The sequence below is a fragment of the Hemitrygon akajei genome, chromosome 9 (assembly GCF_048418815.1).
Source record: "Hemitrygon akajei chromosome 9, sHemAka1.3, whole genome shotgun sequence".
NCBI lineage: Eukaryota > Metazoa > Chordata > Chondrichthyes > Myliobatiformes > Dasyatidae > Hemitrygon > Hemitrygon akajei.
Genome location: NC_133132.1, coordinates 151,014,907 through 151,041,316, shown reverse-complemented (window position 1 = coordinate 151,041,316; position 26,410 = coordinate 151,014,907). Strand labels below are relative to the sequence as shown.

Here is a 26,410-nt window from a genome sequence, read left to right as displayed (position 1 = left end):
TAAATTGATGCATAAATCCTACTTCTTTCTCTGGGTACAGAAGGTCAAACAACTTCATCACTGGAAGGAAGTCAGCCAGCGCATTCTTCTGAATACTGCCAGAGATGAACTGTAATAAAACCCACATCAGATGGTCTCGCCCTTTTATTAAACCTCGGCCTGCCAGCTAAAAGATAAAGACAACAGAAGGGCAAAGAGAAATTGTTTAATATTTCGAGTGCTGAAAAAGAGAAATTCAGATTTAAAATGTAATTGTTGTACCAACCAAACACCTATGTGTGCAAGTTTCTGAAATGAGAATGCATGGCAGAGGGAAGAAATTAGATTTTGGGAAGATTTGGGGAAAAGATGATTTGGGTGTTTAATGGCTGAAATGGATATTAAGCATGCATTCAGCTCCTGCCCAATATATCTAAGATTAAAGTCACAATTTTGCTGATCATAGATGTGATTGTGAGCTTTCATTTAATCACTTCCATGTTTCCAAAATTGACTACAAAGCTCAAAATGTGACCAAGCAAATCAAAATTAACTGATTGTAATAAATTCAGTATCTCATGTAAGTAAAATTGATCGTTTTTTCTGTTCCAATTTCAAGTTGTCCGTTTTAAAGATTGAAGGCTACACCCCACAACTTCCTGTTCTCTGGCCCAACTCACCCATGCCAACAAAGTTGCTTGCCTGTGCCAGTCCCATTTGACCATATCCCTCTAAACTAGTGGTTCCCAAAGAGGGGAATATCAGCAGGGGTGATGGGCATTTCTAAGGGGGTAATGAAGATAAAGGCAGCAGTGGGGGGTGCTTGGTAGAATTGGGGGGGGGTGCATGATTACAAGTGTAATTTAAAAAATTAATTACTTGTTAGAAGCATTTAAATCATCAGTACCTCAAAAATCACATCATCTCTTGCTAACTCACCACTCTCTTAGAATTTTCTTGAACACATTATAGTTGTTGAAAAGGAATGTGACACTTCTGAATTTGGCATATCACGCGAAATCTGGACTAGAGTAATTGTGTTATTTCCAGGCCCAGCCCACGCATTATTGCCATTCACTACTACGTAGCTTCTACGATTCCTGTACTCCAGCCATGCAGTGATGAAATTCCTGTGAATTAGGGTATGGCATTCAATGTGGTAAAGTTCAGAATGTCCCCTTTCAAATGGTCTTGACTGCATTTGAAGGCTCCTTGAACATTTGAGAAGAATACACTTTGATAAAGCAAACAAGAACTTAGCTCATTTTCAGTCACTTTGTGATAACTTTCAGAAACGGAAAACACTTAAAACATGTTTGCCAACACTTCACAATGAAACAGTGATGGTTTACATGCTTCATAAAAACATTTCATTGCTCCTTGCTAAATCGGGAAAGCCCCATATAATTGGAGAAGAACTGATTCTGCCAGCAGTAAGGGAGATTCTGAGTACAGTTTTGCAGAAATCACCAGACCAAATAATTACAGCAAATCCATTCCGCAACAACTCTGTTCAAAGACAAATAGATGAAATGTCTAAGAATAAGGAAGAAACACTGTGCAACATACTTAGGGCAACAGAATTTGCTCTGCAGTTGGATGAGTCACCTTTGCCAGGAAACAAATCATTGCTTCTTAGTTATGTTCACTTCATACAAGATGAAAGCATGGTTCAAAGGGTTGTTATTTGCAAGGAGACTAGAAACAGAAACGAAGGTAGAGTCAATATTTCAGATTGTTGACCAATTTTTCCAAAGAGAAGAACATTCCATCCATCAACATTCCTGCTTGTGCAACAGAGGGAGCACCATCAATGAAAGGACGCCACTGTGGGGTTATTACTTTCTTGAAAAGGCTGTACCTAACATATTTACCATTCATTGTGTAATTCACAGACAACATTTTGTCACAAATTACCTAAGTGATCAGCTGCACAAATTTTGAGAGCTTTGTATTGAGAATGATAAACAGTTTTGAATGTGGTCTGAAGTACTGTAATGTTGAGTGCTGTCAGGTTATCGTTGACTCACGGCAATCCTATGGATAGTGTAGGTGTCCAAAGGGTTTTTGTGGCAAGATAGATTACCAGGCCTTTCTTCCATGCAGATACTGCTTCTGTTCGGGTTGGGACCCGGCCAGATTCGAACTCTGGACCATCCACATTGAAGTCCAGCGCTGATGCTACTACATCACTGGCAGTCCAGCCGAAGGGTCTTGGTCCGAAACGTCGACTGTACTTTTTTCCATAGATGCTGCCTGGCCTGCTGAGTTCCTCCAGCATTTTGTGTGTGTTGCAGCAGTTTTGAATGCTTGCTGTTGCACACAGAAGTCAGATGGCTCTCAAAAGGAAATTACTTGAGATGGTATTATGTGTTTTTGAAATTGATAATTCTTTGAAGACTCAAATGCTTCATTCAGTAATCAATTCAAGAACGTTAGGTATGACATTACTTATTTGTCTGAATTATTCATAACATTTAATGAAATTTTTCTTCATTTGCAAGGAAATAACGTGAATCTTATGAAAGTCAAAACAGACGTGTCCACAATTTTGTCCAAGTTAAGTGCAAACATTGGCCATCACAATCTTTCCAATTTCCAACTCTCTCTGAGTTAGAAGAGAAAGAAAAAATACCAGGTGATGATCTTCAAGTATACTGTGCCCACCTGGGTAAGCTACATAAAGACATGTCAGAGAGATTTCAGCATCTTCTTTCGATCCAAATTCCAGATTGGGTGATAAGTCTGTTCTTCAAAACTTGTAATGAGGAATTAAAAGGAAGGATGAAGAACTGATCTTGCTCCAAAAAACATCCTATCAAGACTTTTGCTTGCAGAAATAAGTCTCCATATACTATCCTCACTGTGGAAAAAGGTCAAGATGTTCTTTATTGCCTTTCCAAAATTATATCAAGTGGTGTGCAGTTTCAGTGTAGTCACACAACTTCAACAAAACAGACTGCAAATTACTGAACGTGGGGATAAGATCATAAGACCATAAAATATAGGAGCAGAATTAGGCCAGTTGGCTTATTAAGTTTGCTCCACCATTTCATCATGGTTGATCTATTTTCCCTCTCAGCCCAAATCTCCTGCCTTCTCCCCATATCCCTTCACGCCCTGACTAATTAAAAACTATCAGCCTCTGCCTTAAGTATACCCAATAACCTGGCCTCCACAGCCACCTGTGGCAACGAATTCCTCCAAAAGAAATTCTTCCTCATCTCTATTCTAAAAGGATGCCCCTCTATTCTGAGGCTGTGTGCTCTGGTCTTAAACTTCCCCACCATGGGAAAGGTCCTCTCCACATCCACTCTATTGAGGCCTTTCAACATTTGATAGGTTTCAATGAGATCACCACTCATTCTTCTGAATTCCAGTGAGTAGAGGCCCAGAGATAGCCCAATGATCCTCAATTCAAAATCATTTTCGTGACACACACAAAATTCTGGAAGAATTCAGCAGGTCAGGCAGTATCTATGGAAGAGAATTGACTGGTGAAAGGCCTCAGCCTAAAATGTTGACCGTTTACTCTTTTCCATAAATGCTGCCAGGCCTACTGAGTTCCTCCTGCATTTTGTGTGTATTGCTTTGGTTTTTCAGCATCTGCAGATTTTCTTGTGTTTATCATTTTCGTGCACTTCTTTTGAATCCTCTCCAATATCAACATATCCTTTCTTCGATAAGGGGCCCTAAACCTCTCACAATACTCCAAGTGAGGCCTCACCAGTGCTTTATAAAGCCGCAACATTACATCCTTGCTTGTACTTTCTAGTGTCCTCGCAATGAATGCTAATGTCACATTTACCTTCCTCACCACTGTCTCAGCCTGCAAATAAACACTTAAGGAATCTTGCACGAGGACTCCCAAGTTCCTTCGCACCTCTCTGCACATTGGGGTTAGGGTTAGCGTTATTCTAATTTTCTCTCCATTAGAAAATAGTCTATAAGCTTTTATTTCTTCTACTGAAGTGCATGACTATACACTTGTTGACCTGTATCCATCTGCCACTTCTTTGCCTATTCTCCAAGTCCTTCTTCAAAACTAACTGCCTCTCTGCCCATCTTCATATCATCTGCAAACCTGGCCACAAAGCCATTAGTTCCATCATCCAAGTCATTGACTTATAACATAAAAATAAGCCATCCCAACACACACCCCTGTGGAACACCTCTAGTCACCAGCAGCCAACCAGAAAAGGATCTCTTTCTTCACACTGTTTGCCTCCTACCAATCAGCCAATGCTCTAACCATTCCAGTAACTTTCCTATAATACCATGGGCTCTTAACTTTGCTATTATAAGACTATTTCCTTCATACTAAAAGATCAACACTTGACTTCACAATCTATTTTTTTGTGACCTTGTACCTTACTTTCTACTTGAGCTGTACTTTCTCTCTAATGTAACACTTTATTCTGCACTGTTATTATTTTATCTTGCACCATTCAGTGTGCCACTATAATGGACTGATCTTCATGGACAGGATACAAAACAAGTTTTTCACTGTACCTTCATATATGCAACAATAAACCAATTTATCAATTTTATCAATTTATATATCACTTTTAAAAACTTGTGACATAAACATCCTTTAAGCCTTTCCCTTCTCACCTTAAAACTAAACCGTTTTCTCCTATAGTAAAAAGGCTAAGTACCCTGTCTACGCCTCTGATAATTTTATATACTTCTGTAGTCCTTCAGTTCAACACTCCAAAGAAAAAAATCCAAGTTTAGCCAACTTCTCCTTAAGGCTCCTATTCTCATATTCTCTAATTCAGGCAACATTCTGGGAAACCTTGTCTGCACCCTCTCCAAAGCCTGCACATCCTTCCTGTAATGTAGCAGCCAGACCAGCACACAGTACTCCAAATGTGGCCAAACTAAGGTTTTAAACAGCTCTTACACAACTTCTTGATACTTATACTCAACTAATGAAGGAAATAATAGCTTACACCTTCTTTACAACTCCTTAAGGAAGCTATGGACTTTCACCCCAAGTTGCGTCTGTACATCAATGCTTACAAGAGTCCAGCAGTTGACTATATACTTTCCTCATACTTTTTATATTTTACCTTGTGTCTGCAAATTCTAAAATTTAAGTTAAAGTAAAATGAGTCCTCATTGACTTGTTATCTTTGAGATCATTCACACATATGCCAAATTGTCAACATTTAAAGATTTATCTCTGGCTTCCTTCAGTATATTTGATATGTATTTAATTACGGTAATTCAATTAGCACTGCTAATTTCAGTTTGACCAATACTTTTCATTAACTACACTCGATTAGTAGCTCAACTACACTGTGCTTCATTTTTCTTTTCCCATTCCATAATAAATGTCTTCTCTCCAATCTTGCCATGCTTTGAAAAACACCCTTATTTTCTCACTCTTCAAGTTCTAATGAAAGATTTACAACATCAAATGTTGACAATGACTTTGTCTGGCAATCTGAGTGTTTCCAGAATTTTCTGTTTTTATTTCAGATTTTCAGAGTCTACATATTTCTTGATTTAATTCATGTGCAATTTTCATACAAATTCCTTTTTATACATTATCAGCTGGATTGGCTACCTACTAATGCAAAAAAAAATGCTGCAGAAGTTTATCATCTTAGACACTGGGGAATTAATTATAGATTAAAATGTGAACTGAGCACAATCCAAGTTTGAAATGAGACATGCATGTACTTCTACATCCCAAACATACCTTTTGATGAAGTGATAACACCATGTGCGGGAAGCTAGCAAACTGAAACAAGACAAAGAAAATGAGCTGACTGGAGAGGTGCTGCCACAATAACTGACTGGTGCCTCCATCATCAAATTTTTCTTCTGTCTCTGAGCGCTCCATAGCATAAACCACTAAATCCACAAGCTGGTCTTCCAAAACTGGGCAACGTTGTTTGTGCTGTAAAGTAGACACTTATTACAGTAATGAACATTAAACACAAAGTCAGACTTCTTATGCAAAAGAAAATGAACAAAGCATGAAATGCTAACCTAAACATACTGCAATGAGATATTTCAGAAAGCACCTAATTTGCATGTAGCGTAAAATAAAAGATGCCAAGCACTGCAATGATTTGCCCTTCTCCCCAAATCTACTTATTCAAATACACAAGTCATTTTGCTTTTTTTTGGAAAAGTCAAAAACTCAACTTTGGTCAGCAAGAAACTTAACCATACATGTTCTAGTGATCAAATTTGTAAAGCAGAATATTTTTTGATTTCTTCAGAACCTGAATTCTATTACTACCTACATATAAAATTAGCATGCTTTCCATGTATGATCATGAAACTTAAAAAAACTACAATAAAATTGTACTTCCTTTGAAAGCATGCTTTAATGATCCCTAACAAAAGTAGAGCTACTTTGAACACATCTTTTGATGCCACTTTACATATGCAGTTATCTAGTTTTCAAAGGTCAACAAAAGAATATTTTCTAGACAACCTCTCCATGACAACTTTAAAAAATCTTAGGTGCAAGAATTGCGACGATCACACATTCTGTAGCAGACAGCGACAGACACCACTACATACTCTACGTATACCAGCATGCAGATCTACTTTATTCTCTAAAATGGCATCAGTTGCTACCAAGCAGTCAGCATCTCGTTAGTCACAATACAACAGTAAGATTGTAAACATACCTGAGCAATGTTCAAGGTCTAGAGCATTGTAGGATGGGCAGGACAAGACAGGACAGAACAAAAATAAAGGAAGAAAAAAAGAAAGACATAACAGTGACTATGAGGCCAGCCTCAGAATGCCCCAGACAGGCCAAGCCCCACAAAAACCAATGTACAAATTCTAATGTTTGAGGCTGGCCTAATAGCTAAAGCAATGTAAATAAAACTCAAATTATGTATTTCTATTTCTTTATATTAATTCTACTGTTATTTCATAAGGTACTGCATTTACAGTATTTTACAGTTCCCATCCACAAGGCAATACAAACTGGAAGATTAAACTTTCCTGTTTCATGTAACTCAAGAATAATATCTATGAGATACTGATGCTAACTTACAGTCCTGCTATTCTTGCTAAGCACTCTTTTGCTTATTTAGCCATAGCAACAGAAAAGAGAAAAAGAACAGTGCAGGCTATATTTAGAAGTCAAATCCACGGCAAATTACAGTGAGACACAGTACCTGTTTGTTTAGACCTAGCATGTTGCAGACCATATCTCTGGAATAAGGCTGTTCTAAAACATATCTCAGGAGGGCAGTCTGTGGGTCAAAAAGGTCCTAAGGGAAACAAAACACATGGACTTAATATTTTATAATTTGAGGAGAATTTCAATATAAATACTTGAAATACCATGTTCTAAAGGTTATGAAATTTAACAGAAGATGTACTTCACAGCACTTAAGTACCTAATCATTAAAAAGTGTATTTTGGTGGAATTATGGATTAGGTGATTAAACAGGTGATTGCCCTGTTTTAGAAACTCAGAGCATTCGAAATAGACAGGCTAAGCTGCTCTGCCATTTAATGAGGCAATGGCTGAATTGTGCTCTTTGTCCATTTTCCTCACCGATCACCGTGTGCTGATATTATATAAAGTTCAATTCATCTAAGTTTTAAGAGAGAAAATTCAATGATTGATAATCCTGTGCCACGTATCAAGAAATTTTTCATGATCTTTAGATCTGAATGGCAATCACTCAGCTTAAGACTGCCTATTTCTAGACTCTCTGGCGTAAATAAACCATTTTTTAGTATCTACCTTTTCAAAACTGGATATGGGTGTTTGATTTCAAGCATAAAATGTTAATTCAATTTGAATTCTTGGTTTCAATGAATGCTCATACTGATTTCAAATTCAACCCTGATGGGCAGTCATTTTAAATCTTTCAACATTGTGATAATTCTGAGACTATTAATACTGCAAGCATACCAATAAACTATTATTATTTTGATTGGGGAGAGGGCTTGACAACTTTTAGCAATTGTAAGCTCTAGAAAATTCATCCTCTACATTTTCAATGCTTCTATTCAAACTGTATAGAGAATGGATTTAAAGTGATAAATTGTCCAAGTCATAATGTAATAAAAAAGGTCCCTTTCATCTCAATTGCAATAGCTTTTGTCTTCTTTTTGAGATCAGTCACTTAAAAATTCTCTTATAATGCATTGCACTGAATTTATTTCCAAATCATTTAAAATTTGTCTTTTATCAGTAATTTCCTTAAAGGTTCATTGGGGTTGGAAATGAATGCTGTATTTAATATCAACCTCTACAATCAACTCTGCTACTCATTTTCTTCAACTGTATGTTCGTTTCATGGCTTGCTGATGTATGCTCATATAATTTGGAACTGCAAGAGACAACATCTGATCTGAAACCAATTTGAACTTTAGTTTGCAAAAGCTGGTATGTTAATCTCAGATTTATTCAACCTTCAGATTTTAATCCGACAAAGTGGATTTCAAAATTTTACTCAAACCATCAAGATGGTCAGTAAAGCACATATGTATCCATACACCTTCTCAAAATGCATCATCTAATACTATAGCATCTAGCACACTTCTCCACATTCTGGTCAGAGACATACAAAGAATCACAAACTAGACTTATAAACCAGTTTCTCACGAGTACCTATATTGAAAACATTTCTGCTCCAAACAGGCAAGAAAACCATAACAGCAAAGTATTACTTACCAACACATTTCAGGTCGATATACACATGGTTACTTAACTTTAAGAATATTCCTAATTTTTTTAAACCAGTTACCTAATTGGTTGGTTCACAAAAGTCATGTACAGAAAGACCAATTTTCTGCAATGTCACATTATGGAAAATAATTATATTAAAGGATAAGACACAAAGGGAATGGAATTCACTTTGCAGAGAATTTTTTTTGATATAATGGAATGCTTCTGCAATATTTATTAATATAAAAAATTGGGAAGGTAGAGAAATACAGTAGGGTGAAATTAATAGTTGTCTGTAGTACAGTCATATTGGTGTGCAAATGCTCCCACTACAGACAGGCAGGTGAATTACAATATGACAAGTTTGCTAACATCCATTCAACTATCTGTGCAGGTTAATGGACAAAACTATCAGGAAGCAAACTTACAGAAATGTTAATGCTTTAAACATATTTTTAGATTGCAAAGAATCTTACAAGCTAACATCTACCAAATTGTTACATAAATACCATTCAATCAGATGGGAAAATAAATGTACCTCTTTAAATAAACTGATTTAAGGTCAATTCAGACCTTAATGCAGAAATGTAACTTAATAAAGTTTAATCCAACACAATTTAGAATTGCAGTAAGAAAAAAGTACGTTGCTCAAGAATCCTGAATGTTCTTGTACTGCATAGAGAACACTGAATCTCATCAAAATAAGAAATGGAAGGCAGCAAAATTCAGGCTAAAGTAACTATGGTACCTAGCTTCTAACCTTCATTCTGAAAATGGATCATCTAATCTCTACTCTTCTTATCATAGACACTTTGTGACTGGTTATTTCAGTTTTTATTTCAATAGATAAAACCTTGAAGCATCCAAGATTTCTTCCTGTTCTAAAGAGATAAATTTCCCTGGATGAAAAGTGTTTGCTACAAGCAAAGCTAGACAGGAATAGCTTCAAATATCTGGGTTGTTCTTTTTTAGAAAAGCCTCTGCAAAACATCTGTATCATACTTACAATGAATAGTACCTTAATGTCACTGTTTCTGACCTCTGATATTTTACTAGCATTTTTCTCTTGATATTCAAGTGCTGAGAATTTTCTTTCTTACCTTCACTATTATTATGATGCTGAAGGAGTTGTCAGCATCAGAATGGAAAATAATTGCATTGTAATATGAAACTTACAGGTTGACATCTAATGACATAAAACAAAGCTGAAAAATAACAAAACACCAAAGAACCGATTCTTTTGTAAAGTATCATGCATTAGCTGTAAATAAAGCCTAGCTTCCCTTGTTCCTAATCCAGATAATTTACCAGATTTACAGATATACATGGTGCCTTCAATGTCATCACAAGAACAAATAATAATTGTGACATTCAGTTGAGACATAGTAGCATTGAACTGCTGTTGCTAAGTTAACAAATTTCACGTCACATGCCGGTGATAATAAACTTGATTCTGATAAGAAAGTGAGAAAACTGCCACTGTTCGTTATTTATAAAGATACTGACAATCTTATCCTAATTTGAAATGAGTCAGACCTTTTGAAAAACACCTAGTACCTTCAAAAGAAAATTACAATATTTTGTATAATGTGCAAGCCATGCCAATATTCTACAGTACTTTCAATACCTTTCTATGAACACACGTGATAAATCAGTTCATAGTTTTAACATTATTTTGGAACTCCCAATTTCTCATTGTCCAGTTGTAGTTTAAAAAAGTACACATTTCACCTGCTTTCCATGTAAAATTACCTCTGTCCAACATTGCTTAATAAAAGTACTGTTCCAAATCTGATAGGCAATTTTAAGTGAACTATTGCTATACAAGTGGAAGCCCTGGATCTACCTGCATGCGTTACAAGTTCAGGATATACTGATATATTTGAAGACGGCGAATTTGTTAGCTCTCCCTGCCATGGAACTGTGAACCAACACAAACTCATCAAGACAATGCAAAGTCCTATTAACTTTGAGGACTGCAGATAAAAAGAAAAATGGAAAAACAATAGACAGTAGGTGCAGGAGTAGGCCATTCGGCCCTTCTAGCCAGCACCGCCATTCACTGTGATCATGGCTGATCATACACAATCAGTACCCCGTTCCTGCCCTCTCCCCATATCCCTTGACCCCGCTATCTATAAGAGCTCTATCTAACTCTCTCTTGAATGCATCCAGAGACTTGGCCTCCACTGCCTTCTGGGGCAGAGCATTCCACATATCCACCACTCTCTGAGTGAAAAAGTTTTTCCGCATCTCTGTTCTAAATGGCCTACCCCTTATTCTTAAACTGTGGCCTCTAGTTCTGGACTCACCCATCAGCGGGAACATGCTTCCTGCCTCCAACGTGTCCAATCCCTTAATAATCTTATATGTTTCAATCAGATCCTCTCTCATCCTTCTAAATTCCAGTGTATACAAGCCCAGTCGCTCCAATCTTTCAACATATGACAGTCCGGCCATTCCGGGAATTAACCTTGTGAACCTACGTTGCACTCCCTCAATAGCAAGAATGTCCTTCCTTAAATTTGGAGACCAAAACTGCACACAGTACTCCAGGTGGGGTCTCACCAGGGCCCTGTACAACTGCAGAAGGACCTCTTTACTCCTATACTCAATTCCTCTTGTTATAAAAGCCAGCATGCCATTAGCTTTCTTCACTGCCTGCTATACCTGCATGCTTGCTTTCATTGACTGATGTACAAGAACACCTAGATCTCGTTGTACTTCCCCTTTTCCTAACTTGACTCCATTTAGATAGTAATCTGCCTTCCTGTTCTTGCCACCAAAGTGGATAACCTCACATTTATCCACATTAAACTGCATCTGCCATATATTTGTCCACTCACCCAACCTGTCCAAGTCACCCTGCATTCTCATAACATCCTCCTGACATTTCACACTGCCACCCAGCTTTGTGTCATCAGCAAATTTGCTAATGTTACTTTTAATCCCTTCATCTAAATCATTAATGTATATTGTAAACAGCTGCGGTCCCAGCACCGAACCTTGCGGTACCCCACTGGTCACAGCCTGCCATTCCGAAAGGGACCCGTTAATCACTACTCTTTGTTTCCTGTCAGCCAGCCAATTTTCAATCCATGTCAGTACTCTGCCCCCAATACCATGTGCCCTAATTTTGCCCACTAATCTCCTATGTGGGACTTTATCAAAAGCTTTCTGGAAGTCCAGGTACACTACATCCACTGGCTCTCCCTTGTCCATTTTCATAGTTACATCTTCAAAAAACTGCAGAAGATTAGTCAAGCATGATTTTCCCTTCATAAATCCATGCTGACTCGGACTGATCCTTCTACTGCTATCCAAATGTGTTGTAATTTCCTCTTTTATAATTGACTCCAGCATCTTTCCCACCACTGACGTCAGGCTAACCGGTCTATAATTCCCTGTTTTCTCTCTCCCTCCTTTTTTGAAAAGTGGGACAACATTAGCCACCCTCCAATCAGCAGGAACTGTTCCTGAATCTATAGAACATTGGAAAATGATTACCAATGCGTCCACGATTTCTAGAGCCACCTCCTTAAGTACCCTGGGATGCAGACCATCAGCTCCTGGGGACTTATCAGACTTCAGACTCAACAGTCTATCCAACACCGTTTCTTGCCTAATATAAATTTCCTTCAGTTCATCCTTTACCCTAGTTCCTTTGGCCACTATTACATCTGGGAAATTGTTTGTGTCTTCCCTAGTGAAGACAGATCCAAAATTCCTGTTCACTTTTAAGATTCTATCATTGTACAATTTTTATTACTTCATGTGTCCTTATTTATAATGTTCTATTTTTAAACATTTCTTTAATTATTTGACTCCATTTTTAACTTTTTAAATGTTTCAAGGCTGTTTAAATACATGACAGCTGTCAAATTCTGACCCCAGCACTGCTTTCTCTCAAAGCCACTCAGGAGTTTATATTCACCCTAGATCTAGTTGTGATTCAACCCAAGGATACAGAAATCCAACAAAATTGGTCCCCAAGATCTGAGTTGAATAAGACTCACCTCATTAGAAAAATCTAAGCTTATTAAAGTCAAAACTATAATATTAACACATTTTAATAATTCCTCAGTTACTTCCTAGAAGTGGATTATTCAGCTATAGCTGGGATTTGTTAATACTATAAATTTCTGTCAAATGTTTAAGGACTACTGTAAAATGGAAGTCATTAACATTTATTAACAAATTATTTGTAGATCATGTAAATTAAGAAAAACAGAACTACATACCCAGCAAGAATAGTATGCACTAATGTATTAGGGTGTCTTCAATTTTACAAATCTAATCCTGATTTTCAAAAATCTCCATAGGCTTACCTCCCTCATCATCTCTATAATCTCCTCTATCCTAATGATATAACAATATAATCACTGTTATGGCACTACATTCTAGAACTTACTTCCAAAAGCTCTTAGACCAAGCCTTCAGTAATTCAGACCAAGCCTAAAATCTCCTTACATACTTGATTCCATTGTTTTAGTATAATTATAGTCCCGTGAAAGACCAGCAAATTTTTTTGGTACATTATAGTTATTACATTATTGAAAGTTATTTGACTGCAAGTAGAAATTGTTATAAAAAATACAACCTCACTTACATCTATGAGGGATATAGATTTACATACAATGGAAACACTCTCACCAGAAATTGATTGAAAGACAATTTTAAAACCTGTGAGAATCTTAAAATATGCTGCTGAAATAAATTACAATATACAATTTATTTGAACATCCTTTAATGCTATTGCTTGCCCAATTATTAAATATTTGAATGGGTTTAACAAAATAATGTTAATTACATATCATACCTTGTCATAGGGCAAGAGTCCTCTCAAAGGAAAACGAAGCGTTGCTGGATCCAATTTCCAGGAGTTACAGATTGCACCGGAGTTGTTCACTACAGGCAAAAGACTGCAACGTCCTAGCCATTCAGTGCATGGAAAGCAAGAAAATGTTAAAAGATTCTTAAATTAGCTACTTACTTTTAAATAGCTCATAACCTCAAATCAGTTTTAATTTGTGCACAATGAAGAGACAGATTTCATTCTCACATTTAGATTTCAGTAGTTCTGTTTTGAAAGAGAAGCTTAAATGACGATATTCAGCAAAGATGCATAGATCAAGATGCTCCCTATTGACTATAGCTCAGCATTCAATACCATCATTCCTTCAAAACTAAATAATAAGCTTCAAGACTTTGGCCTCAATACGTCCTTGTGCATTTGGATCCTGGATTGCCTCACTTGCAGACAAGTCAGTTCAGATTGGCAATAGCATCTCCTCCACAACCTCCATCAGCACAGGTGCAGCAGTCCCCTGCTCTACTCACTTTACAATTATGACTGAATGGCTAAGCACAGCTCCAATATCATATTCAAGTTTGCTGTTTGATTTGGCCAAATCAAAGGTAATGATGAATCAGCATATCAGAGGGAAGATTGAAAATTTAGCTGAGTGGTGCCACAACAGCAACCACTTACTCAATGTCAGCAAGACAAAGGAGCTGATAATTGACTTCAGGAAAAGAAACCCAGAGGTCCATGAGCCACCTCAAAGGATCAGAGATAGAGAGGTTGAGCAACTTTAAATTCCTCTGTATTATTATTTCGGAGGACGTGTACTGGGCCTAGCACAAAAGTGCAATTATGAAGAAAGCACAGCAGCATCTTTGCTTCTTTAAGAGTTTGTGAAGATTTGGCATGACATCTTAAACCTTCACAAACTTCGATGGATGTGTGGTGGAGAGTATATTGACTGGCTGCATCATGGCCTGGTATATAAACATCAATGCCCTTAAATGGAAAATCCTACAAAAAATAGCTGATACAGCCCAGTCCATCATAGCTAAAGCCCTCCCCACTAATGAGCCCAGCTACACGGAATGCTGGCTCAGGAAAGCAGCATCCATCATCAGGGACCCTCGCCACTCAGGTCATGCTCTTTTCTTGCTGTTGTCATTGGGAAGGTGGTACAGGAGACTCAAGACTCTCACCACCAGGTTCAGGAACAGTTATTACCCCTAAACCATCAGGCTCTTTTGCATACTGGTTGAATGCCTAATGTGGTCGTTCATTGATTCTATAAAGACTATCATTCTACTATAGAGTTGTGTGGAAGTGTGGCTTATTTCCCAATCAAAACCTGCTTCTGTCATGCCAGTCAGTGATTGGTTCGTTCAAAGTCTGCGATGCTCTTTTCCCATTGTTTGGCTTGCGCGCCACAGCACCCATTTCCATTTCTGGATGCCTTGAGGGGTAAAAAGTGTCACGCGGAGGAGGCTTGCCCTCTCTCTCCATTGCCTAAGAGACTCTGCACAGAACCATCAGGAAGGTATGCTCCACGTACACTTCTTATCTGTTTGTTGAATATTTAGTTCTATAGTTTGTTTAACTTGTAGGAACTTAAATGTTTGGTCAAATGTGTGACTGGTTGTAAATAAATGGTTCATATACTTATTCAGTCAGTGTTTTCTGTTTCATTTACCAAACCCGTGAACCTGCTTCAGTGTTACAACCCGCAAGAAAATGAATCCCAGGAGTGCATATGGTCACATACATGTACTTTAATAATAAATTTACTCAGAATTTTCTGAGTCAATACTCTGATGTAAATCCAATGGAATTCAACACAAAACAATAAAAAAGTCATACAAGTAGATAATTGGCAAAGGAAATAAACAAGATGATAATTTCATGCTAAAATAGGGGAAATTAGGCTGGTGTATACTTTAGGTGGATGGCAGAGCTGCGACGACATTTATGAAGACATTTCAGACTGTAGACTTTAGCAGACATAAAGTAATACCATCAAAAGTGACTCAATACAAGGCCAATAGAATGGCAGTCACATATTCAAATTGGAGTGGAGTGAAAGTTTTGGAAAGGAAACTGCAAAATTAACTGTTAGATGTAAAAGAAATTTTTTAAAATACCATTGGGTGATAGGAAATTTAAATATAATACTGACCACACTTCAGAAATACATAGCACCGTAAGACAATGGTGGGACAAAGGAACTCCCAGATCTAAATTTCTGATTAAAGGAGAAAATAGAAATAGTGGGGTAATCTGAACAAAATGGCAAATTACATCAAAAAAGATTTCCATTGGATGTTCATTGGATGGTCAATTATGGAAAACCCTGAACATCCTCTACATAGCACCATCCAGAGACAGAGAAGCAGTTTCAGCGACAGGTTGCTATCGATGCAATGCTCCTCAAACAGGATGAAGAGATCAATACTCCCCAATGCCATTCGGCTTTACAATTCAACCGCCAGGAGTAAGATATGTTAAAGTGCCGGGGTTAGGACTCAATGTATTTAAGTAAACTACTTAAGAACTTTTTAAAAGCTATTATTAATGCTTTTTGAGACGGTGATTTTAGATGCATATCATATTTTTACTGAGTTAAGTATTGTATGTAATTAGTTTTGCTACAATAAGTGTATGGGACATTGGAAAAAAAATGTTGAATTTCCCCATGGGGATGAATAAAGTATCTATCTATCTATCTAAATAATGTTTTAGAGTGCAATGAAAAGTGCAAAAAACTAAGTTCTCCCTCAAATGTCCAAAAACTGTACTAATATCTTACTGTCCTGGATCACAACCCCATCACTGATCAACAAGTTAAAGTAATTCCTTAGCAAATGAATCAATCCATGCCTGAATGGATCTGTGCACAGTGATATGTAGCACAATAATTATAAAGTTAAAGTGGAAGCAGTGATCATTTCCAAAATGAGACTGTTTAACCATACATTCAATGGCATCATCAGGATTCTCTCAGATCAACATACCGAGGGCAACGTCAGCCAGAAAGTTATGCAGACCAACTACATCAATATTGCTGCTACAAAAGCATTTTGGAGGTCGGGTGGCCTGTGGTGATGAACTCAACTTTAGACACCGAAAATCTTTCATCAATGCTGAATCTTACTCCAACAGAATCCCGTTCAACAACATTATGGGAGTGCCTTCACCAGGACTCTAATTGTACATCGAAGCAGCTTACTAGCGCCTTCACAAGGCCTATTAGAAATAAGCAGCAAATATGAACCTTGTCCAAGTTTGGAAGAGTGAATAAACACCGTTTATAACAGGTCCTGATTCTGATAGAACATACTCTACCAGAAAAGGCAACCCTGCCACCTTATTCTCACATTTGCCATCTTCCCTACCACATCTTTTTAAGATGTTCAGTTTAAATTTAAAGCTGTTGAAGGATTTAAAAAGATAACATTTTTACAGGTGCCGATGAACAAACTGTGTGGTTCTAAAATTCACACAAAATGCTGGGAGGAACTCAGCAGGCCAAGCAGTATCTATGGAAAAAGTACAGTCCATGATTTGGGCCAAAACCCTCAGGACTGGTGAAAGTCCTGAACAGTCAACATTTTGGGCCGAGATACTTTCCAGTCCTGATGAAGGGTCTCAGCCTGAAAAACCCACTGTTTACTCTTTTCTATAGATGTTGCCTGGACATCTGAGTTCTTCCAGCATTGTGTGTGTATTACTTTGATTTCCAACATCTGCAGATTTTCTCATTTGTGACAAAAATAGAGATGCTGGAAGAACTCAGCCAGTCAAACAGCATCTGTGTAAAGAGAAAACAGTTAAAGTTCAGGTCAAAGTTTCTCCATCAGATGTAATGAAGTTCCGATGAAGGGTCTTCAACTGAAATGTTAACTAGTTTCTCTTTTCATTGATGCTGCTAGACAAGTTGGGTTCTTTTTCAGCAATTTTGTTGATTCCAGCATCAGCAGTTATATTTTGCTTTCCGTTACTGTTAAAGTAACACAAATGTGGTTTAAAATGAAAATAAACAGGGCAACTCCACTTCATAGAATTGCTAGTTCTCTTACCACATATGGAGTTTATTCGTGCCGTGGGTCTAAAGCTGTCCACAAAATCAGAAGCCAAGTTGCCTAGCAACTGCAAGCAAAATTTTAAAACCAAATTAATATAACATAAATATAGTTTATCTTCTGTAATTTATTCATTTTAAGATATGACTCTTAAAACAGAAGCTAACCAGCTAATGACGTTCAACTTCCGCTATGAGTGTAAGAACATTTTTGTAAAAATATTTAATAATGGTAGTTAGTATATTCATAAAAACATTTGAAAGTGATTACACTAATGCATTTTTCAATATGTCTAAAGATTTCCCTTCACTTAAAACACTGCTTTCAAAATTTAATACATTCTAAAGCTATACCATGTTTCCCAATAATTATGGTATTGTAGCGACCCACTTCCTAGCGCACTCGAACCGGCTCACAAATAGCCAGCGCGCTGGCATAAAGACCAGTCCCAAAAGGGCGCGCCAGGGCAGCTTCACCAACAAAGGGAAAAGCCCGTGCGGGACTGTGAATACGTGCCCCCTACAGCATCCGCGCACGGGACAGGACTGTGAATACGTGCCCCCTACAGCATCCGCGCCCGGGGAGGGTGGGATCAGGGAGGCTTTAAAGCGAGGCCGCGAAGTTCGAATAAAATCTTTTTTAACTGCAGTTTACCGACTCCGTGTCGTTATTTCAGCGCTGCGTGTAGCACACCGCTACAGTATTCCACAAAAGAAATAAAAGTTCTGTTCTGTTTATGTTAAACAAAAAAACCAGGAGCTACATAATTTACTCCCATTTCCTAACCCTCACGCAACAGGCTTGTAAGTTATAACTCTTCAAATGGGATCGTTGTTTCTGCCTTCCTTCCCTTTTCTGATGGCATATTCCAAACTACTCTGCATCGTTAATGAAATATGCTCTATTCCTTCTATAATTTACATTAATTTGTATCCACGGGTTGTAGATCTGTCAAAGAAAATAGGTTCTTCCTCTTCACTGTGTTTAAGACCCTCAAATTTCTGAACTTGTAACACCATACCCACTCAAAATTCCTTGGAAAATATTTTGTATTTCATTCACAAAAATGTCGCCTGATGCACCACAAGGCGCAAACAGGAACAACATGTGCCTATCTAAATCTCAGAATTTCAGAATCAAGCTTATGCTTACTAAAATATGGGGAGACTCCTAATGGAGTGACATACAGATCTGTGTGGCTGCAATTAATTCTTCCTTTTCCCCAGTTTAAACTTTGAATTTTTAACTTTTATTTGTCAGATCTTAGAGGGGAATAGCTGTTACTATGTCACAATCTTTAAGAAGTGGAAGGCAGCTTCCTGAAGCCAGCAATAGAAAGGAGAAAAAGTCGGAGGAAACACCAGTTTGGGCTGAGCGCCTAGAAAATTCGCTGATGGGTCTTGATAAGAAGATAAGACAACAACACGGTAAAACTTGATGCTACCTCTTCTGAGATGGAAGTCATTACGAGAGTTTTCAATTTGTGCAGGAAAACATTATTTCCCTGAATTCTGAACTTAAAGAGGTGAGGCGGCAAATCGCAGAGATTTCAGCTCGCTTGGAAAAGTCTCAACATAAGATTATCGATTTGGAAGCAAGATTTCGTCGGAATAATATTCGAATTGTTGGATTGAAGGAAGGATCTGAGACTGGAGATTTATTAGACTATTTTGCTAACTTGTTTACCTCGACCTCCCGACATCGAAAGAGCACATAAAATATGCAAGAAAATAAAGAGTTTTTAAATTTAAAGGTTTCGAGATTCATTTTTATGAAGATTATCCATGGGAAGTTATGGACCTGCAGTCTAAATTCATTCCAACCACGAAGATAACCTATGATAAGGGATTATTCCCATCACTTCAATATCCAGCCCGATTAAAATTATTTTCCAAAGATTCGACTCCACGTGTTTTTCTGGACCCCAAAGAGGCATTGGACTATGTTAATTTTATTCCGGTTGTAGCCGAGGTTTGAATGGTTTTAGGACAGCTGAATAATCATTCTTTCGGAAAGAAGATAAGCTTTGAATATTTTTGATTTGCTTAAGATATCCTTTGATTGATTGACCATTTAAAGAAGATGTGAACTTTTTGATGTGAATGATGAATGATTTTTCCGAAATCTGTTTGTTCTATTGAGTGAATTAAGACAACGGATTGTTCGATTATTTGTTTTTATCCTCCTTTTTTCATTAATTAGGTGATAGTTTCCATATTTCATTAAGGTATTTTTCTTATATACATATAGAGAGAGAGAGTTGGGAGTGCTTAGTCGATAGATAATTAGCTTTTTTTAAAAAACAGTTTTTCATTGGGCGTGTCAGTTAAATGGAAAATGGTGCTGATTTTTCTTCACTAGAGGTTACATAGGTATTTTTCTCTTTGTTTAATTTTATTGTTTTGGCATTCTTGGAGATTGTTCTTGCATTCATCAGCATGCTTGTAAGGACTAAGTATAAACATTTCTTTCTCTGAACTTATATGCTGGATATGGGGAGCTAGATGATGTAGAGAAAAACTGAACAGTGCTGGCCTTCTGGCCCATGTTGTTCTGCTTACCTTTCAATCTACTTCATGATTAATCTAATGCTTCTGTCCTGTTGAGAATTCTATTCGTCTTTCATTATGAGCCTATTTAGGAGTTTCTTGAATGTCCTTGTTATGTCTGCCTCTATGACTACCCATGGCAGATCTTTCCACGTACCCATTGGTCTATGAAAAAAAAACTCTGAGATCCCTATACTTTCTTCTGATCACTGTAAAATTGTGCCCTCTTGTGTTAAACATTTCAGCTGGGAATCTTCCATGTTTTAATGATTATCCAGCCTCACCAGTGTCCATTGTTTCAGCACAATAATACTCTGTAAAGTAATGGAAGGCATTAAAGCCAATTGATAGTTAAATTGCTTATCTATCAGTTAGAAGCAAGGCCTGTAAGTGTGCAGAAGAACCAGTTAATATGACTTGATATGGTGGTGTGTTGCTTTGTAGTGTTTGGCTTTTTATATTTAGCAAATTTTTTTTTTCCTTTGCAGGGCTTTTCTATTTTAGGGCCATATGTTGTCTTTTTTTGTAACTGGGAAAAGGAATTAAGGAAAGCTTTTTAAAACCACTATTATAAAATGGGCAGTTCACAGAGTCTCTCTTTTTTTTACACTTTGGGAAGGCATTTCGGCTTTTTTTGGCCAAATTTCAGGCTTTTTGGGGTGGTGGGAAGATTGGGGTTAGTTTTGATTTATAGAATTAATTTAAGGTTAATTTTAGTTTTCTTTTTTGTATTTTTTTTCCATTACAGAGTTCCGGAGCATGCATATTTTGAATATGGTTATACTTATCACCGCCAGTTTTGATTAGCCTGCGCTGGTTTGCGTGTATTTATGTGTTAAATAAAATAATTTTTTTAATGGCAATTAAACAGATTAATGTTATAAGTTGGAATGTACGTGATTGGAATCATCCTATTAAATGAAAGAAGACTTAAAATCATTAATCGTTCCAACACGATATAAATTTTGTTCAAGAAACGCATATCAAAACGGGCGATCAAAATAGATTTTTTTAAATGTGGAAGGGCCTTCAATTTCACGCCACTTGTCAAAATAAAACAAAGGGAGTATTTATTTTTATTAAATCTAATATTTTATTTATCCAAGAGGACATTGTGTCAGATATGTGTCAGGGGATATGGGGACAAGGCAGGAACCGGGTATTGATAGTAGATGATCAGCTATGATCTCAGAATGGCGGTGCAGGCTCGAAGGGCCGAATGGTCTACTTCTGCACCTATTGTCTATATTAATGGTAGATTTTTAATTGTTAAAGGAACAATTTGTAATAGAAAAATTGTTCTGGTTAACCTATACGGACCTAATGTAGATGATCCTTTTTTTAAAAAAAAATGTATTTGCTTTATTGCTGGACTTAAATGAATATATGTTGTTAATGGGTGGTGCTTTCGACTATTGTTTAAATCCTTTGATTGACAAGAGTTCAACCAATCAGCGGCTTCCTAGTTGTTCTGCATCACTTTTAATTGACTTTGGCCAGGTTGAAGTTTGGAGACATTTACATCCTAATGATAGAGATTATTCTTTTTTTCACACGTTCACAAAAAATATTCGAAAATCGATTACTTTATAGTTGATCCCCGATTTTTGTCCAAAGTCCAGAAATGTGAATATGATGCTATAGTTCTCTCGGATCATGCGCCTTTAAGTTTAGCTTTTGAATTGAATGATGTCGCTATTGCAAATTTGCCGTGGCATTTTCCAGAAAATTTATTACAAAGTCCGCAATTTGTCAAATTTATTGAGACTCAGATAAAAGATTTTTTTCTTTTTAATAATACGGGAGATGTGTTGAAATTGATTATACGGGATACATTTAAAATATATTTGTGCGGTCAGATAATCTCCTATTCAGCTAAACTTAAGAAACAGACAAAAATAGAGTTAGATAAGATTTCCAAACAAATTGAAGACTTGGATAATATTTATGCAATCTCTCCTAACATTGATTTATTTAAACGAAGAGTTGAACTCCAATCACAATATAATTTATTATTTATTTATCCTATTGAAAGAAATTTGCTTAAATTGAAAAGTCAATTTTATGTGTTTGGAGATAAAAATAATAAGCTCTTAGCATCTCAATTAAAAGCAGCTAGAGCTAAAAGACAAATTTTAAAAATTCGTAAGGGAGATGGTATTTTAGCATGTAATTATGAAGATATTAATAAAATTTTTCAAGACTTTTACATTGAACTTTATAAATCTGTTTCCAGTTGATTCTTGTAAAATGAATGCCTTTTTACAAAAGATCGATTTTCCTCGAATTTCTGTTGAAGATCAACAAACTCTTGATGCTCCTATTACTGAAAGCGAAAGTCAGGAAGTTATTTTCAATGCAATCTGGTAAAGCTCCTGGACTGGATGGTTATTCTGTATGATTTTATAAAAAATTTGAAAAATTGCTCTCTTCATATATGTTGGAAATGCTTAAAGATTCTTTTTTGATAGGAGAGTTACCTCCCACATTTTAAGAAGCTTCAGTTTCTTTAATTCTTAAGAAAGATAAAGATTCTACTGACTGTGCTTCATATAGACCTATTTCGTTATTAAATGTGGATGCTAAAATTCTTTCAAAAATAATGGCCAATCGGCTGGAGAATATTATAGCTGAAATTATCTCACAAGACCAAACAGGTTTTGTAAAGGGCCATTATTCTTTCTCTAATGTTTGGAGACAGTTAAATGTTATATTGGGGAGTCCTTTTCTAAGACTCCCCAATGTGTTGTCTCTCTTGATGCTGAAAATGCATTTGACAGAGTTGAATGGAAATACTTATTTAATGTTTTAGAGGAATTTGGCTTTGGTATTAATTTTAATAAGTGGATTAGAATGATATATAAAAGCCCTATTGCTACTGTTATTACTAACAATTGCAGATCTCCTTTTTCTCGGCTTTCACGGGGTACGAGACAAGGATTCCATTAAGTCCTTTGTTATTTAATTTGGTGCTGGAACCCTTGGCTATTGCACTTCGTGAAGCTAAAGATATTCATGGAATTTTCATAAATGGGACTGTTCATAAGATCTCTCTTTATGCTGACGATCTCTTAGTTTATATTTCAAATCCTGAAGAATCCATTCCTAGTTTATTGAAACTATTAAACGATTTTGGAAAGTTTTCTGAATATAAACTAAACCTTCATAAAAGTGAATTATTTCCCCTAAACGATTCTGCTTCTATATATGATGACATTCCTTTTAGAGTAACGAACTTATTTAAATATTTAGGTATTATCACTAAAAATCATAAAGACCTTTATAAAGCTAATTTGGTTCCTTTAGTGGATTTTATGAAGCAATTATTTTGTAGATGGAATCCACTTACACTTTAGTTAGTTGGCCAAATTCATGCAGTTAAAATAATGATTTTACCGAAATTTTTTGTATGTATTTCAAAATATCCCTTTTTTTTTAAACTAATAAGTTTTTCAATCAGGTTGGCTCTATTATTTCATCTTTTGTTTGGAATAATAAAAGACCAAGAATTGGTAAATAACATTTACAAAAAATTTTTAAAAAAAGATGGAGGTCTTGCTTTGCCTAATTTAAGAATGTATTATTGGGCTGTTAATATATGTTATATGTGTTTTTGGTTATATTGGGCTGATAGAGATGAACGACCACCTTGGGCTGATTTGGAATTGAATGCTGTGAAACAGTTTCACTTAACCTCATTATTAGGAGCTTCTCTACCTGTACAACTGGCCAAAATTACTAATTTAAATTTATATCCTGTGATTAAGCAGTCATTACGAATTTGGTTCCAGTTTCGTAATTTTTTTAATCTCAAAAAATTTAAACTTCTTAGTTTAATTTATCTAACTTATTTATTTAAATCTTCATTAAGTGATCCTACCTTTCTTCTTTGGAGGAATAAAGGGGTTTATTCCTTCACGGATCTGTTCCAAGATGGCCGACTGATGTCTTTTGAGAAATTAGTAACTAAATACTCTCTCTCATATTCACATTTCCTGCAATATCTTCAGGTCAGACACTTTGAACAAAAATACTTACCGTAGATACCGGATTATAAGCCGCTACTTTTTTCCCACGCTTTGAACAGCTTTGAACACTGCGGCTTTTACTACGGTGCGGCTAATGCATGGTTTTTTTTCATGCCGCCAAAAACATTTTGCCTCGTAACAGTAGACCAATAAAATTGATGAGTAGTTCACAGAGGTCCAATGAAATTGTACGATAAATCAAGCGCACTTTCACAATTAAATTATTGTAAATCAGTCATTTGTACTCACCCTCATCAACATGGAAAACACTCGAAGCATTGTGCTGCCTTTATGGCAGTTATTTAGTTTATAATATTTTCGCTTAGTAATTCATTTGTTAGTATTTTCTAGTTAAAGTTAGAAGTGTTTTAAGTATATTTGTTTTCTGTACTACATCATGCTATGACGTCACATCCGGTTTCGCCGTGTCTTGTGGGGAAATACCGGTTTGGAGAAACGGGAAGGTGGGGGCGAGCGCATTAGACCCGAGCGAAAACGCTGCTTTTAAGTTAAAGGCGATCAATAACTTTTCCTGGTAGGCTGCAGTATATATTTTTTTACCAGTCGTTAGGAGATATTGGAATGTTGTTCGTGCACTGTTCAGTAAAAAAGTATACGCAACGTAATTTGTGTGTTACCGATACGTATGTATATTTAAAAGTAGCCGTGTTACAGGCACGGTTCGAAAAAAAGCATTTGCAATATGTATTTGTTTATGTTACCATACGGATTTAATTAAAAGTTAAAAAATCCTCACGTGTAATATCTTTCTGTGTAAATATCTCATATTACAACGTGGGACACCTGCGGCTTAAAATCCGGTGCGGCTTGTACAAGTACAAAATTGATTTTCTTTCTAAAATTAGAGCCTGCGGCTTTTAATCAGGTGCGCTCTGTAGTACGGAATCTACGGTAAGTAATTTTCCATATATACAAGATTCTGACCTGTTAGATATTATTTTTAAAATGAATCCTTTAGGGAAGGGTTTTATTGGGAAAATTTATAATTTGTTACAACAGCACAAATTACCCTTCACTTAAGATTAAGCAAGATTGGGAGAGAGAGCTTAACATGACCCTGATAACAGAAGATTGGTTGCGGATTTTGAAGTTGATTAACTCTTCTTTGATTTGTGCCAGGCACTCTTTAATTCAATTTAAAATTGTACATTGTTACTATTTGACAAAGGAGAGACTGTCTAAAATGTTTCCTAATGTTGATAGTCAGTGTGACAGATGTAAAACCGAGACAGCCACATTGACACATATGTTTTGGACATGTTCTGTACTGAAACATTCTTGGAAGTCTATTTTCTTTACAATTTCTAAAGTTTTATAAATTAATTTACAACCTAATAAATTGACAGTTTTATTTGGTATAATCCCTCAATATATTCATGGTATTTCTCCATCAGACCAACAAGTAATTGCATTTGTTACATTATTGGCCAGAAGGGCTATTTTGTTGAAATGGAAAGATGCTTCTGCTCCTACTTTGATACAATGGTTTTCTCACGTGATGCTATGTCTTAGTTTGGAGAAAATCAGAAGTCAAACTTTTGATCCTCGATTTGATTTTGAGAAAAGGTGGGGTTCATTCGCCTGCTACTATCATCTGATTTGCGTTAATTAATATGGTTTCCTTCCGATTTTTCTTTAAGTGGATTTGAGTTGGCGGATTGATGTGTTTTTTTTAAATGGAAGCTTGTATGATGTATAGCTCCGGGGTTTTGCTCTCAATGGTTTTTTTTTAGTTAGTAGGGGTTCTTTTCTTTTCCTTTTAAAAAAATATTCTTAACACTTTATTTTCTCTTATTATTATTATTGATATATTGCTTAGCTTTGTTAATCAGTTATTTGCTAATTTAATTCCTTATTGTACATAATGATACATTGACTTAATGTATCTTTTTTTGTTAATCTTCAATAATAATAAAAAAGATTTTAAAATAAATAAATGTTTACTAAAATATGCCAGGAAATTGGTTGTTTTGTGGCAGCAGTACAGTGTAATATATACAAATTACTATAAATTACAATGAGAATATATAAATAATGCGAAATAAGAGGTAGCATTCATGGACCTTTCAGAAATATGATGGCAGAGGGGAACGTCTCTTTTCCTGATAGTCCAGATGGCCTTTACCACACCTGCAGCACATTCCACACACCCACCACTCTCTGTAAAAACTTACCGCTGATATCCCCCCCCCCCCCCAAATTCTGCTCTTATGACTTATGGTCTATTATGGGCAAGCCAAGGACATAGGGTAACAGAGGAAATGAAACAGATTGACATTAGGAAGGAA

At 36.3% G+C, this 26,410-nt stretch overlaps 1 protein-coding gene across 3 annotated transcripts in view; it reads right to left on the bottom strand.

Annotated features, from left to right (window-relative positions):
- med23 (mediator complex subunit 23) overlaps nucleotides 1–26,410 on the bottom strand; it is a 115,356-nt gene that overhangs the window by 59,433 nt on the left and 29,513 nt on the right. For 2 of the 3 annotated variants that reach the window (XM_073057264.1, XM_073057265.1), the window contains exons 8-13: nucleotides 17,522–17,591; nucleotides 13,464–13,576; nucleotides 7,137–7,232; nucleotides 6,636–6,653; nucleotides 5,690–5,890; nucleotides 23–166 (exon numbers count right to left, since the gene is read on the bottom strand). In XM_073057264.1, the coding sequence (XP_072913365.1) occupies nucleotides 23–166; nucleotides 5,690–5,890; nucleotides 6,636–6,653; nucleotides 7,137–7,232; nucleotides 13,464–13,576; nucleotides 17,522–17,591 (642 nt within the window). The remainder of the gene's footprint in view (nucleotides 1–22; nucleotides 167–5,689; nucleotides 5,891–6,635; nucleotides 6,654–7,136; nucleotides 7,233–13,463; nucleotides 13,577–17,521; nucleotides 17,592–26,410) is intronic. The other variant, XM_073057266.1, reaches the window with a different exon arrangement.